Genomic DNA, 17,521 nt, shown 5'->3' with positions numbered 1-17,521 from the left:
AACACGTTGGGGTTATCAGGATCTGTTTTGTATGTTTAAAACTTGGCACAATGTCTTGCTTTTGACACGATCGTCCACTTACAAGTCCCTGATGGTGTCCATATGTCCCGATGACTCTGCAGCTCTGAGGTGTTGAGGGGGTTTCATGTTTCATGGCTCACATTCCTTACTGACACACCTGCTTACACCTTCTAGTTGAATGATGACTCGGTTGTATTCACAAGCATCTTCTCGGGTAATTGTGTTTGGTGAACGTCTTTAGTAAGGGGGTTGCTGTGACAGATTTTTACATAGGAAGATTGGACTCGAACTGAAATGAGCGTGTTAGCTCTCACCGGTATGTCTGACAACGTATCAAATTACAATTTACATTTGTATCAAATTACAATTTATTGAAACATACTTGGGAGTCCCACTTCTTTTGCATTAGATCTCGGATGTAACATTAGACCACAGGTTTATTATCGCTGTATGGAATTTAGAGTGGTGTCACAGAGTGCAGCCTGTAGCAAGGTTATTACGTAATTCAATGATGTCGAGTAAAACTGGATGCTGACACGAAATAAATTTCAATAGCCTGAAGATAGGACAGAGACTCTGAAAAAGAAATGAATTGCTAGTGTTTAGACTGTTTAATATAATCCAGAGCTGTTAAAATGACCTTTGATTCGGCTGTAAACATGGAAGGGTTACCTGGTAATCTAGCTGATAGAGTTTTGGATCCAACGACTGGCGCTGACAACAGCGCCACCATCCTTGGATCCATTTGTAAATATTGATTTATAAGTATTGCATGTATTTCTTAACTGATTATATTTTTGTTGGTACTGTAATTGTTTCTGATTTCTTTAGTTCGTCAATGAGAGGTCTACATGTGGCTTTACCAATTGCAAGGGGGAGAAGACAGCAACTGGAAAGGAGATATAGTTGCAAGTTCAATGTGAGCAGCAGAAATAAATGGTTTAATTCTTTTTACAGGAGCCGGAATAAGAGATGACTTTTTACTATACAAATCCCCATAAAAGGATTAAACACACAGCTGTATGCAGGATTGGACTCACTGGATTGTAACTTTGTGATATACTGTAAAGATAGATTAAGTGATGGCTCATCGGCTTCAACGTACAGACTGTCAATGGGAGAAGTTCTGAAAGATCCAAGACAAAGTTTTAGACCTTGATGATGTAAAGGATCGTGTATTTTGAGGTTACTTTTACAAGCTCCACCATAGATTATGGAGCCATAATCGACGTTAGAACCGACAAGTGATGAATATAAGTGAAGGAGGAGTGACTGGTCCCCTCCCCGCTTTGAAGAAGAACTTCTTTCAATAAATCCAATGACTTCAGACATTTAGCTTTCATATATTTAATATGTGGTAAGAGAGTAAGATGATGACCAAACATTATTCCTAAAGATTTAACTTCCTTTACAACTTTAAGTTCAAGCATATATTTTCGACAGAAATGAATGCAATTTGTTTTGACTTAGAAAACCTGAATCCGTTCTGCTCTGCCGAAACATTGATTTTATTTGGACAAAGTTGTAACTGTCTCTCAATCGTGAGCATATTTTTACCTCGACATGATAAATTTCCAGGTCGTATCGTACGCTATTTCTATATCGAAAAATATTGATACCGCATGTTGTTTAATATTGATAGCATTTTTCACAAATGTCTCCAGTCAAACCAAGTGGCCAACGGTACTTCTATTTTTTCTAAAGATCTTTTTTAATATTTGTTAAAAGATTATTGGTTTCTAAATACCATACAAGTCTGTTATTTACCATTCTTTCCATGGTCTTGCAAACACAGCTTGTATGTGATATTGGTCTATAATTAGAAGGATCAATATGATCACGGCCAGGTTTTGGTATTGGAATTATGACAGCACTTCGCCACGATGAGGGGCAATTACCCGTTGTCTAGATTATACCAAACATAGTTAACAATGTCTCTAAACAGGAATCTGGTAAATGTTTAAATAATAGATAACGGATATTATCAGCACCTGTAGAAGTATCATGAACTTGCCCTAGGACGGTATGTATCGATTTCATTATAATCCTCGCCATTATCAGAATTAAAATTAATTTTCTTTCTTTCTACTTGTTTTTTAACTTTCGGAAATTTTGAGGTAGATTTTGATGGGGATGAATGTTTAGCTACAGTTTCTCCCGATTTATTTGCTATATCAGTTTTAGTAGTTAATAATGTGTCACAATCCTTAAGATGGATTTAGAACCTTTACCTTTAACCCTTTGCACCATGGGGCACGGGTGGCCCAGTCGTCTAATGCACCGCAATTCGCTGTGCAGAGTTGCGTCCCTTGGGCACGCCAGAAACCTTTGATTGTGGGTTCGAATCCCGGTTCGTCCCGATTATGTTTCTAGGTTTGTCAGCACCATACCCGTGCTCGTTGGTTTCACCGAAGTGGTAAACGTCTGAAACCTGCATCACTTTGGGCTTTCCTCCCACATTTTAAACCCAACTCACTCACTCACTCCGTTGCACCATATTCCAAACCTTAGACATTGGTGTTCTGGTATATATTTTCGAAACATAGTTTCGCCAAGATTGATTCTGATTAAACGTACGACGAGCTTTTGCATTTAACATTATTATTTAACAATTTATTTAAGTTATGGACGGTTGTGCGGTGGAGGAAATATTTTTCTGCCTTTTTCCTAGCTTTGTTTACAATCAGTGTTGAACCATGGTTTACGGCGTGCCGATTTGTAGAGGACTTTGGAATACATTAATTGACAATGTCATTCATAACGTCAGAAAAAAGCTGAATAAGATCAACAATATCCCTGAAACAATCAGGATTTATTTTGTTTGTGCTTAAGGTTTGAAAATAAAGGCCAGTTTGCCTTTGTAAAATTCCATCTCGTTGAAGGTGAAATATCAGAGGGATTTATTGTTTAATGATAGTTTTACCACCAGCAATGGGGTGCTGGGGACACATGCTATACAACCCAGGGTCCCCACCGGGGAATTATACATGTATATATAGATTACTGAATAAACTGTCTGTACTATATATTGTGGCTATGGCGACCTGTGAATAATCGAGTCTTGACAGTCCAGTGCTTGACATGATGAGCATCGATCTACGCTAATGGAATACGAGGACACACATCATTCAAGTCAAGACTCGATTATTTACAGACCGCCGTCATACAGCTGGAATATTGTTGAATGCAGCGTAAAACAACAAACAAACAAAACAAACCATAAAACTGCGCAGTCAAAACGTTGAAATAATATACTGATATCAGTTTTGATGAAATATATTCGCTCAGTATGTGCTTTTGTTTGACAATCTCAGTAAACAATTGTCATGGTAACCATGACGTGTTTTGTATTTTTATTAAAATATTTTGCATACTTTGCTACCTTGATAAACAGCCCTATGAACAGTAACTTATTTGTTTGTTTGTTGTCCTGATGTCCTGTTGTCCTGTTGTCCTGTTGTTATTGGGCGTTAAGGGTTTCATTAGACAGTTATTGATCAGGACAAATATCAGTCCTCAGTACGTCCCTGGCTCTATAGGAAATAATCATGAAATTCTTTTTGTCAGACTGCGTTAGAACCAGATTGAATGACACCGCTTAGAACAGTATTCCAGTTATATCACGTCATGTCAACTTAGTGTGTGAGGAAAGCCCGAAGTCGTACGACGTTTACCACTTTGGCGGAACCCACGAGCACGGATATGGTGCTGACAAACCTAGAAACATAATCGGGGGTGTCCAGACTCATAGGAATCGGGCATATCCAAGGGACGTAACTCTGCAAGGGAATTCCAGCGCCTTAGACGAATGGGCCACACGTTCCTCCCCTTATAACCAGGACACAAATACACAACATTTTTTCGACAAGACTTACACTAAATAATGCAGGTCTCATACTGGAGCATGAACAGAATAGAGCCTTGGTTGAAACATACTACTCCTCTTTTCATAGGGACATTTTTATCTTTCCATGATACGCAAAACTAAAATGTTGCAGCCTCTGCTGGTCCAGTCAGATAGTACCATGGTGGCGGATGTGTGAGACATCTGTTTATTTACATTATGTGGTGATGTAACTATCGCAAGACACTCCTGTGGGTGACACAAGACTTTGGTCCTGGGTCTGCCAATGCAGCTAGTGTGCATGCTGTAAACCCTTGGAATTGATCAATACTGTGGAGCAAATGGTGACAGGTGTTAAGATGGCTGATGACAGATATTCATCAGGTGTGAAGATCTAGGTTAAAATAGGTCTAACCCACACGTCCCGTGACAATTTTGGGTTAGAATTGGATTTCAGCAACCCATGCTTGCGTTAAGAGGCGACTAACGGGATAGGGTGGTCAGGCGCACTGACTTGCTTAATATATGTCATCGTATCCAAATTGCATAGATCGATGCTCATGATGTCAATCACTGGATTGTCTGGTCCACACTCGGTTATTTACAGTCCACCGGGGGGCCCGGGGGGCCCAGTCGTCTAAGGCGCCGCGATTCGCTGCGCAGGGTTGCGTCCCTTGGGCACGCCAGAAACCTATGATTGTGGGTTCGAATCCCGGTTCGCCCCAATTATGTTTCTAGGTTTGTCAGCACCATACCCGTGCTCGTTGGTTTCACCGAAGTGGTAAACGTTGGAGACCTGCATCACGGGCTTTCCTCCCACATTAAGCTGACACGCCGTGATATAACTGGAATATTGTTAAAAGCGGCGTTAAACCCAACTCACTCACTCACTCACAGTCCACCGTCATATAGCTGGAATATTGCTAAGTGCGGCGTTAAACAACAAACAAACAAACAAACGCCATTCGGCACAGGAACTTGTTATTGGTCAGTTTGTGTGAAATACAACCCCGGGACAGTGTAAGTAAAGTGACGTGTCTAATACAGTACCCGAACCGTATGTAACTCTAACTAATAACGAGTACATGTGCACTCAGCATACGTTATCTCCATGTGCCGTCATGAGTGTCAGTGAAAAGATGACCTACAATGACAAATGGGAAAGTATGCCTCCATCGTCCCTGTGCCCTTCTGTAAAAGCTGAATCTGACCCTGTAGCGTGAAAGCTTGTTTGTTGTCCTGTAAGCCACCTGTTGATACTGATCCAGATACCTGTTGTTCTCACTCATGTACTGTAATTCGAAGACTCTACCGCTTTCAATAGATGGACGGAAGTTAATAAGAAAATGCGTTACTATGGTGTACGGTGGTATTCTCTGACAATGTTATTATAACTTGCATGTGTTTAATATGTAATTATTCTTCATGCTATACCTTGTAACTCGCTTATGTAGCAATATAAGTATATATAAATATGAAAATCTGCACCACCTGTCCCAGAAAAGCATCCGCCTCTGTGTAGATACAAATGAGTTGATCAGAATATGGAGAGGTCGGTTTGCACAGTGTCCGTTGTGTAGTATAATTATACAACAGGAGTTCAAACAGGATAATCTGGTGGCAGAGGACGGGTTAGGCAGGGTCCACTTTGTATAGGGTATACAACGAGGTAATGCTCGGGACATTCGGAATACTTAGAGGCCAGTTTAGTCGGAGTTCGGTAAGTATAAAAATAGGGCTTTTATCACTTTTATCACTTATGTATGCCCTTCAGGCACACCTAAGTGTGGATATATTTTATATTATTATTATTATTACTAGTAGTAGTAGTAGTAGTAGTAGTAGTAGTAGTAGTACCTTTCATACTGTCATCGGAACTCGACTTGTTGGGACTTGGTGACCTCCCTTTGCTAATCGCTGGTGATGGTGTATCCTTGACCTTCGAAGACGTTTTCTTCACGTCATCGTCGTTCGGTAAGTAGAGACTAGGTATTGCCATAAGATTTTAAAACAAGGGAGGACCATGTTACTGAGACGTAGTGTCATCAAGTGATGTATATTTGTGACCCACCAGGAGAATAAGGACCATATGGGTAGGATACAATTGTGCTGTGACGTCATAAAGACGTTTGACGTCAACTTACTTCAGTAAATATCGCCATGTGTGCGGTCGTACAAACATATCTTATTTTTCTCTCGTTAGTTCGTAATTGTAATAAAAACATTATTTCAAAACCTTTCATCATACATGTCTACTTTCAATTAATTATATCTAAAAACTGCAATTATTTCATAAACATTTTTAGTCGGGAAATGAGTCTAAATGTTTGATGCCATATACCTTTGTAATAAATAAGTATTGAAGCTTGTGAATTGTATTTTGGGTTCCCGAGATACTGTAGGTTTAATATATAATGAGAAGTCAAAATGTCATTTTTTTACCCATAAGGTACCTTATCTCATGGTTGGTCACATTTGTCGAAAAAACACTGAGAAGAAAACAGTTTCTTTTTCATACTTGTGTGTTTATTGCACTATATTAGGCCACACTGACCACGTGATACATACCACATGATATGCTATATACATGATATATACAACTGTTCATAATACACATTATTACACGAGACTGGCTATGTACAAGCTATATACACGACAACATACAACATATACCATGTACACATCACGTTGCCAATAACAACTTATCATTAACAAACAGACACCCATCACGATATCAACAATAATCGTCACATCGATGGTTCATGACCGGACATTGAAATATAATCAATAAAATATGGCAAAGACTTAAATATATTATGATTCAAATGACTAGACGGATAAATTGCACTTCAGAACGTGTTTGTCACGTGACTTATGTCCATTTCAACATGGCTGCCTTGATCTACATTTCGCCGCCATGACATGAACCTTGACTCGTTTCCAACAACGCATGCGCAGTCAAACTCAACAATATTGTCTGCACTATTTTCCACAACCAGAATGTCAAGATGGTTTTTATCAAGATGGTTTAACTCGACTTGAACATATCACACAACAGCCTCTCGATGGGAATACTGCCGATTGTACGTCGGAAGAATATCTCCTCGATTGTTCTGGAACTAATTGTTCTCAGCGCCGGAAGGAGAAGAAGAAGCTTTCCGAACCTCATCTTACTCGCGGGATGCTGGGTAAACGTGTACTCGCTGAGCATGAGTGTGGCCTGGTCTTGTAGTGTCTCCACCTGGAGGGAATCTCGCAAACCACGGGTTTCTGAAACAGGGAACACGTGTATTCAAGTTGTTGCAACTATGAAAATAGATGGCTGGCTGAGTTTAATGTACGTTAATTAACCCGTGAGTCTCTGTTATAACATCTATTGAGAATTGTGCTCACAAATATATACAGGAGAGTGAGTGAGTGAGGTTTTACGCCTCTTTTTGCAATACGCCAGCAATACCACGGCGGGTCACCAGAATGGTACACATTCAGTGAGTGAGTAAGTATGGTTTTAGTCTCTTTTAGCATTAGACTTGCAATATCACGGCGGGGGACACCGGAAGTGGGCTTCACACAGTGTACCCATGTGGGGAATCGAACCTGGGCCTTCGGCGTGACGAGCGAACGATTTAACCACTAGGCTACCCCACCGTCCCGCTACGCATTGAACCCATATTGTGAATCGAAACCGGTCTTCGGCTTCAATAGCCAACGCTTTCCCCATCGTCTCATTTATACTGATGGCAAAATGTTGTTTCGGATAACATAATGCAATAGATGAATTATATCATAGGTATAAATATATTATTTCAATGGGAAAACATGGGAGTCTGATTTGTGTACAATAACACTACTCACCACACTTAAAAAGGACGATTGCTTTCAGACAGGCATATTCCGTAGCATCCACTCGGAGGTTGTTGAATCTCGCGATGACGTCCTGCAACAACCGAATCTGCGTGTACACTGTCGATGACTTGTCCGACGTCTGTGTCTCCGTCGTCATACCACCAGCAGACAGAAGAGAAGCTGAAAACAAGATCGAGAAACGTTAAGCTGGTAATTTCCAACATTCTTCAGGCAATAACGATATATTGAATTCGTTCATAAAATTTTACTAAAACTGATATTTTACGAATATTTTCTAACGAGCGTTTGAAAAATATGAACGCAAACCACGCATAAGTTAGGGCTTGATCTAGGGAATCTTGCACCTATACGGGACCTTCCATAAAAAATAATCAACTTGCAATATTTTCTTTAACTCGGAAAATGCGATAACCCTTTCCGAAATCATTAGAAACAGATGCTAAAAGCTGAGTCCATTGTTTGATTCCGACAATAGCATGAGCATGTGTTTATGGATCACTATTAAATAGTGATGAAACCGATTGTTAGTGAAAAGGAGAGCGTATCCTATTATTATAAACATTAATTTTATTTACCTGCATCAATGGGCAATGCCCACTGAGCTGCGCTGAGAACGAACAGTTCATTCCATGACTCCTCCAGTAAGATGGCCTGATCCCGGAACGGAAGGTGTAGGAATGATGGGATATTTCGTGCCCACTTCACAGACATGAATAAGAGACGAGCTGCAGTTTCGTACGTATTCTCGGCAGCCGCATTGACGTACGATCCGTGATCAGCGTTTGTTTGGAGGAGATGAAGATGAGTAGGGAACTGTGGAGGAGGGGGAGGGACGGCGCCACCGGGGGTAGAGGTCTTCATGCTGTAGGGGGCGTGGAAAGAGGAGGCTGACGATGTGGATGAGTTTGGTGTTACCATGGATACAGAGGGCATGGAAGTATCAGAGGAACGGTTGGAAGATGGTGAATCTGGACAAAAAGGACAAATCGTTGTATTAAAAAAAAAATTGAAAGAAATGTTGAAACATTTAATGCAGCATAATATAAAAAACATTCTTATGATATATGGCATTCTGATATCCTGTGTTAAAATAGAACTCTGACTTGTATACCCTTCAGGCACGCCCAAGTGTGGATATATTTTATATTTGCAATTCTTCTTCTTCTTCTTCTTCTTCTTCTTCTTATTATTATTATTATTACCTTTCATACTGTCATCGGAACTCGACTTGTTGGGACTTGGTGACCTCCCTTTGCTAATCGCTGGTGATGGTGTATCCTTGACCTTCGAAGACGTTTTCTTCACGTCATCGTCGCTCTCTGTGTGACTGCTGTTGCTGCTACTGATGCTCTCGTTCATGGATGGCATTGGAGGAATATGTGGAGGAATCCCGTTGGCTAGTCCGGTCATGTGTATCATGTTGCTTGGCAAGGTAGGTGGGGTCAGTCCAGCGCCAGCCAACAGACTGTTCCGTCTCTGCTGCTCTGCCAGCTGAAGATGAAGCTGGGAGAATGCTGGGTAACCATACTCGGGTGCCATAGCAACGGGAGAGCTGTATTGGGGGTACTGGGGGTACTCGAATCTGTGAATAGATCAATTCTAAAATCAATACACATAAAACAATGTTATTTAGAAGCAGTCACATAAACACTCTCCATCATCGAATGAGTTAATATAGGTAAATAAAACATATACGACACGTCATAAATTACGAACTGGCGAGATAGGTCTGATAAGTGATGCGTATCACTCAGAAGATCAGGTTCGATTTCTAACAAGATGTCATGGTGACCTGTCCTGTTCTGCGAAGAAGCAGTGGACTGAAATCATCTTAAAGACAATCTTCCAGATGGGTGAACTACTTACCTTGTACGGTCCATGAAATCAGTCAGCGGTGCGTAAGCCTGCTTCTCGTCTAATCTGATATTGTCTGGACTGTCCCTCTTGTACTGATAGCATCGGGGAGCGCGTTCGTGCTGCACAGCTGGAACAGAGCCACAATAAGATAACACATCTACAAAACATACACGCACACCAGCTGTCGATAGAGCTTCATACATGCTATTGATCCGATACATTTGATTATAATTTACTAAAACAAATAAAACGTTTCTTGCGTTTTAACAGAATGTTTTAAGTTACTGTTTTCTCATTTCTTCAGTGATGGTTTGACAGAGGAAAAAATAATACTGCAAGAATAAAAGCAAAGGCTGGTTCTTATCTGTTTTTCCGAAACTACCTCTGATCAATATCAACCACAGCGTGTTTAACCGATTAATTATTTATACTCTTATAGACTGTCTTGTTGGTTTTGATTGAGTCTAATTGACTTACAAATGAAATGCAAATGTTCAATATATCAGGTAGCCTTGGAGTTAAAGCAAAAGTTGGAGTGGCCTTTATGGCGGCTCTGATTTCATACGTTCTAGGGCTATAGTCAGGAAGCTGGCAAGGGAATCAATAGGTTCTTTACAAAACTTGGATCGGGTAGAGAGCGCGGAGTGAGATGAATTGAAAGCAAACAAGGCACGCTGTCATGTTCCCAGCTCACAACGACAGGAATGGCGGTCATATGAACGCGGCTCCATGCCTCGGTGCAAACATTTCCCTCAGATAAATATCAAACCACCTCTTCATATAATAAACAGGCAAAGGTAATTGACGACGATAATATTCAATAAAATTGAATCATCGTCATTGACGGCCCTTGAAGTTCTCACATAGTTCGTTTCGCTTGCTCCAATCTCTAATTTTCGATATCTGACGGAAGTCACGTGTAGTAAATGCGGTGACAGGAGACCACTCCAAGTATCGTTAGTAAGCGACGCCTTTGAATCGGAGTAACGTTCCGGATTGATCGAGGGCCCGGGAGGGAAAGGGGCGGGGAGGGGAGCACTTGAGTCCTGCGGCATTTGCCTCTTAACGCCGAGTGTTTGTCTCTCAATTATCCGCAGTGCCGGTGCACGCGACTCCTTTGAATGTGACCGTCTGCAGGTGCGACACTGAACCTGAATAAGACTACCGTTATAATTTTACCCCTCCACAGTTTTAGATGCACAAAGGGAGGTAACTTTAGACGCTAAGTGAATCGACTGAGTTTACCTGTGGGTTGAGGAAAAGTGGTCATGATGCATTAATCTGTCCGGTAAATACAAACACGTGTAGATCTCGCAACGGGCGAGAGCAGAACGTGGATGCGCGCGCATGGAAGTGTCATATGATGATGGAGTTAAGCGATGAGTTTTGAGACAGGCATAAGCCCCTGACAGGTGTATTTAAGACAACAAAGGGAATTAGTTGGCTATTCACTTAATCATATTTCCATCATTCTTAAAATCAACCAACAGCCGTCTGGAAATTATTCCCAGGTCATGGATGCGAGGTCAATAGTCTGAAGGTGTTTATTCTGTTTTGAATATAATTATTTGTTTGAATTTCTAATTCATCGACAGACGATAATCTTATAGTGAGAACGAACAGCTATTTGACGTGACTTGGCGGAGATCTCGCGAGAGTGTCAAGTCACGTGCAAGATCGAATGGCTCGTGCAAGAGAAATCGGAAACCGGGACCCCTGAGAATGATCAGGTGATAATACCGCGGAACTTCATCAAAACTGATACAAAATCGAAAACCAGAACTTGCATTCATATCCGGGAAATGAAACCAGATGTTTGCATTCCAATTCGTGGTTTTGACCCCCCAAACATGATTACTGAACTTTGTGACTGAAACCAATCCACTGTGTGTTTGGGAGCTTAGAAGGACGGACGTGACAATTGTTTAATTGGGATAATGGCTCGCTTAGTTAGACGAACAAACAGCGTGGAAGTGATTGTTGAAACAAACCCATCGATATATTGAGCAACGGGCTATTTCTGTGGGATGTTGCTATCTCGAGTATCTCTGAACGTCCGCACCACACGCTCCTCACCAACACATCAGATCACTCGCCGTACCTCGACAATACCTCTACAATACCTCGAGGAAGCATTACATTCGAGTTTAGTGATTGATGTGGTGTGTACATGTACTTCACATCTACACACACACGCGCTATAACTGTACAGAACCATATATTTTTGTTTTTTAGCGCCGCACTCGTCTATATGACTACGGTCTGTACATAATCGAATAAATAATCGGGCCAGACAATTCAGTGATTGACATCATGAGCATGGCTCCGAGTTATTTGGATACGATGACATGCATCAACGACATCAGTGAGCCTGACCACCCGACCCCATAAGTCGCCTCTAACGACAACCATATTCGCATATAGACCTCGTCTCTACCTACCTATCTACCTACCTACCTACCTACCTACCTACCCACCCACCCATCTACCTACATACCTACATACCTACATACAGTACTGATGAAAAACATACAGAAATTCTGCAGCATGCACATGCATATGATGCGTGTTTTCGAAATGCACTAAAAACATACACAGGTAATCATTTTACACTTATCGCAGGGAGATTTAGATTAAAGCGCTAACATTTGGTTTGACGGGGTTTCAAATTAGAATGATGATAATATTGCTCCAAAACTTCGAACCGACATATAATCATACATACTTTTTGTACACTATTAACTACCCATGATGACGCAAGCATGTTACATTATTTTCTTAACCAGACGCAATTTCTTTCCCCGTAGCATTTTGAAAGACGATTTGAAAGAAACTTTCTTCGCTAAATCGTCATTGAAACCAGTAAATTCGCTTCTGTAAATTCTATTTTTCCCAAAATCCAACTTTACAAAACCCACTAATTTCAAATAATTTCTTTTACTGTTTAACGATGAAAAACGTTTAAATAATGAATAAAACTCAACGTTCAAAGTTACATACCATCCCTATTCATCTTGACCTCCAAACACTTCTTGAAGCGGCATGCTTGACACTGGTTACGGCGGGCAACGTCGACGATGCAGTTGCCATTTTCTTTGCAGACGTAGTCGAGGTTCCTGCGGATGCTCCGTTTGAAGAAGCCGCGGCAGCCGTCGCAGCTCTGTACGCCGTAGTGTTTCCCGGAGGCCTTATCGCCACACACCAGACACAAGGCATCGGGTTTCTTCATACTTAAGCTGCTACTGTCAACTGTGTGAAAAATGATTTAATGTCAGTCATAGTATCTTGATTAATAACCATCCTCATATTTGTCTTACATACATCGCTAAATATGCCATGTGATTTCGTTGAAAATGAACGAAAATTCAGTTATTAATAATGATAATGAAACTACTACTACTACTACTCCTACTACTACTACATGTATAAAGCGCATAACTACTTAAGTATGCTAAATTATTCGTCAGTATTTAGAACGAAAAAATTAGACTGACTTCTTTGTTTTACATACTTATCCAGGGTTACATCACCCCACCCCACTAACACACACACCTCTTGTATAATCAATAAATATTGAAAAAGTCTCCCCCCAAAAAATCCAGGGTTACTTCACACACACACCCCACACCCACACACACACCTCATGTATAATCAATAAATATTGAAATAGTCTCCCCCTACAAAACGTTCCAATCGTACTCCGTGGGTTTTTGTCATATAACATATCTAATCCCTATCTAACACGCACGATTTATGATTTCCGTATCCGAGTCCTGCGCTTGTATCAAAATCATATCGTTCAATTTCATATAATAATTTACCAAACCGATCCGAGTACCAACTCATTCGCACCTGTCGCCCCTCACACTGACCCTAGCGGGTCTCAACCGTCAACCTAGGTTTAGCCTTAATCACCAGGGGTAGCAGAACGTTGAACAATCCCCTTAACTTTCCGTAATCCTGCCATCTTTAGCTAACATTGCGTTCTATTGAGGGCTGATGACTTACATTGTTATAATAAACTTCCCCAGTTATTTCGTTTCGCAGTATGGTGTAACTGATTACTACATTACAATACACGGAAGCCCGACCGGGCAGTATTTAGCGTCATCTCATTACGGTTTAGGCTGGACCAGTTGATTTCTATTCATATTTTGTCGATATGTATAGTAATCTTTGACAATGTGATCCTTTAGTTTCTTGAGAATTGGCCTCATAGGTAGGTAATGCCAATTAATATATCAATCCGTTAATCTTGACTACCGGGTATGTAATAATGTCGCATCCTTGTGGAAATTATTATTATTATTATTAAATTTGAATGTGTATATTTTCATACATGCACTAATATATGCCTAACAATTTTGCATGATGGAAATAACTTCTTTGATAGGCATTTTGAAGTTGGAGTACTAAGTAAGGATAAGAATTTGCTTGATAACGGTGTTAGAACCAACACCGAAACGTCGCTCTTAATTGTAATAAAGAAGTTGTTCATCCATAAATTCTTATCCTTACTTATGATAAAAATAGCAAAGGAAAATAGCCTTATTCCTCGCGATGCGCATGGTTTAACGCTCGTCGACAAAGTTATTTGCATCTTTATTAATCTCTTTAAAAAGAGACCTCAGCGCAGTGTATTATGGTAACTAAAGGCAACTTTCTTGGTTCCTAAACCATAATAAATTAAATTAGACAATCGTTTGAATTTTAATTGTTGTAACCGTTGGAAAAATAAGTTTGTAAATTTATTTTACCGGGTCTTTTGTATCACCAACTTTGATGCGAGTATACCACTCCTGAAATCTTTATAACTTGTACCTAACTCCAAAGGTAGTTATCAACAGATGGTCTACAGCTAATAGTCCATGAAATCTAGTTCACAGTTATTATACAATTAAAATCATGTCCTACTCGCACGTAATATTTCGTTGAAAAGTTAATTAATATTAAAGTGAATGGACATTTCGTTGTGTAACAATGAACCTCATCATTATCATCAGCATCATAACAATACAGGGGATTAAACTTATCACGCAAGGTACCATAAGTACACGAGAGTCACACCTGTAATCACATCATCAAAGAAAACGCCGATGTGTTTTTTACCTGAAAGCAAGGTGCAAGATACCCAACTGAAGTAGGTAGCTGTGTTATATCTACACCCGCGTTAAGCCCCCTCCCTTCTTGGGGATATGATGATCTAATCCTCCGGGGCTTTACTTAAACAAACACATGTTGCATCCAATGGCTGTTTGAACGAAAAGAGTCACTTTCGTTGCTCGACTGATCGTCAGCTTACGTTTCAATTAAGGTTCCCGGGGAACCTTTTGTTTCTCAAGTGCATGTGTGTATTTTCTTAATTCGGTTTGTTAATTCGCCGGGCTTATCAAGCTCAATCGGGAAAGGGGCGAGAGTGTTTTATTAACTCAGCGTTTAGAGAAGTGATTAACCCGTTGTTTTAATGATTTTACTTTCAGGTGTGATAGTAAACACAAGTGCGCTGATATTGTTGTAAGAGGTGTTACCTGGTTCTAACAGGTTTATAGACAGTTAATTATATTTCAGGTTTACAGAAGCTGCTCTGAAATGCTATATAATTTTTGCACCAAAAATCACCAAAAGCGATAACAAGAGTTGAATGAAATACAAATATATCGCCCCTATTTATAGATATGGATTTGATATACCTCATTTGATTATCTATGAGTATCAAATTGTTCTGAGCGGCAGAAAACTATGCAGATTTTATTAATAAACAATTTTATTAATCAACGCCAGAGAATAATCAGTCTATACTATTTTCCGAAACAGATTCCATTGAGTAAAAAGCCAACACAGCAGTAAAAATTATATGACTGGATCAATGAACCTCAATGACACCAGGTGTTCGCGAAAAGGGTAAGCCAAAGATAATCACAAAATCCTCATGTTTTATATTACGTAGTAACATCATTTTTGAAAGAGAAACATATCTATAACTGAACGTAAAAAACAATAACTGTTGAAACTTCATTTTAATAAAATTTTCTATTTAAAAAAAATCAAATTAATGCATAGGATCTAAACACCAATCAAATGTACTGATTAAATATAAACAGAGAAATAATTGCAAATATTGGCCGTATGTTATTACGTATGAAACATATTTGGAATACATTTATTTAATAGCATTTTAATAGGCTTACTCTCATTAAAAAAACTCCCAAAACAATTATTTAAATGTAAATAATATCACAATTCATTTGTAAACGATTCATGCCAATTTAAGCGCCGTCGCAAATGTAGAAACTGTTATCATTTGACAATAGTTAAATTGTGACCAAAATGAAATTTTCTCTTTGATGACAGAAAACATTTACCATGTGTCAAAATATATTTAAAATTGACTTCGTATATATCTAAAAGTAATACATATTAATTTAACAATTATTAGTTGAAGATAATATCTATATTGAATTACATACAATCAAACTAAAATATATTGTTGGTTGTAATTTTAAACATCGACTAAAATGATTCCCAAACGAAGTGAACTATATATTTTGTAAACCTTAAATTTCATTGATACACATAAACAGAACGTATAAATAAACTTACCTATACTCTCCGTACCAACAATTGCGCTCATTGCTCAACTTCTCAATCGGATGTAAAAAAGCCCGACAATTTCCGAGCGGATTGTATTTCAGTTTGAATGTATCTTTGATCGCACTGGTAATGTCTTGTCAAGTCACTGACGTTCCAGCCTAAGTTAAGAATGACTGATCGTCGCTTCAACCCACCCTTATACCACCAACTCCTGGGAATTTGCAGATGGGGACGACAAAGAAATGGAGCGATCTGATTGGTCGACACGCCCCCAGCAAAGCGGTTTCATTCAGGACCAATTTAAGTTCCTCATCCTACCACCGGTGTCCAATTGAGGTTCTGTTGGTTTAATGCGCAATACCCCGTGACCAAACATCTAGAATGCTCACTTCTCAAACAATAGCACCCTGATTGATAAAGCTGGCCTCGCTTGATCGGCAAGCGAACAATACAATCGGGTATTCGCCGCTATTTTGTGGTCATCAACTCCAAAGCGGGCTTTCAGCTTTTACCCTGTTGTACGTTTAACGCTGATCTTTGTACGGGGATAATGCACAGAAAATATTGCTCTACGGGGTGTTCATTACGGGCGGGAAACGCTTACAGGCGTAAAGGGGTAGGCTTACTATACACAAGCGTGAACTAAATTACAGAACTTGGCCAAATATTTTATTTGTCATTATTTTGAATTTAAGGATGTACTATGTAAGGTAATTATCATAAATAAATCGATTTAACGCAATTGCGGATTTATTAAAAATGTTGTGTGACATTTATATTTGGAATGAGATGTGTTTGTCAGATTTATGCGTTACGGAAGGACGTTGTATTAGTGTTTAGAATAAGATACTGTCATTTGGGGTATGGAAGACGAATATGATATATATAAGAGATGATAGTGTTAGAAGAAATGCAGAATGGAATACATGCACATGAACAACTGTACACGATGTATACAATTGCAATAAAAGGATTAATAAACTTGATTCAACTGATATTAACCAACATATTTTATTGGTGTCTGTAACGAAGACACTTAACGTTCAATGATTGTCAAACAGACAATTCCTTTTCACTGATTCACCTACCTGAGATAAAAGTAAGAAAAAACCGATCAGTGATTATCTGTGGATTAAAATTCACAGGGCGACAAAACTGCCAACAAGACTATATAGAAAATGGAACGATTTCAACTTTCTTATACAGTAAACTACGGTTACAACGAATACGCTTATAACGAACTAACGGATATAACGAACTAACTTTTTAGTCCCGACTACTTGCTGTAGTTATACTATATATATGCTTATAACGAACTAAAATTAGTAGTCCCTTTGAGTT

At 39.4% G+C, this 17,521-nt stretch overlaps 1 protein-coding gene across 1 annotated transcript; it reads right to left on the bottom strand.

The window, feature by feature from the left end:
• Window positions 1-6,399: 6,399 nt before the first annotated feature.
• Window positions 6,400-16,331, bottom strand: LOC124152743 (nuclear receptor subfamily 2 group E member 1-like). The gene is made up of 7 exons (XM_046525782.2): window positions 16,190-16,331; window positions 12,590-12,838; window positions 9,599-9,716; window positions 8,935-9,314; window positions 8,308-8,700; window positions 7,721-7,891; window positions 6,400-7,135 (listed from the first exon to the last, which is right to left on the bottom strand). The coding sequence occupies exons 1-7, from the start codon at window positions 16,218-16,220 to the stop codon at window positions 6,894-6,896; spliced, it is 1,584 nt and encodes a 527-aa protein (XP_046381738.1). The 5' UTR covers window positions 16,221-16,331; the 3' UTR covers window positions 6,400-6,893.
• Window positions 16,332-17,521: the final 1,190 nt, after the last annotated feature.

The sequence above is a fragment of the Haliotis rufescens genome, unplaced genomic scaffold (assembly GCF_023055435.1).
Source record: "Haliotis rufescens isolate VD_foot unplaced genomic scaffold, xgHalRufe1.0.p SCAF_8, whole genome shotgun sequence".
In the NCBI taxonomy this organism is placed as follows: domain Eukaryota; kingdom Metazoa; phylum Mollusca; class Gastropoda; order Lepetellida; family Haliotidae; genus Haliotis; species Haliotis rufescens.
This window is presented reverse-complemented; position numbering and strand designations above follow the sequence as displayed.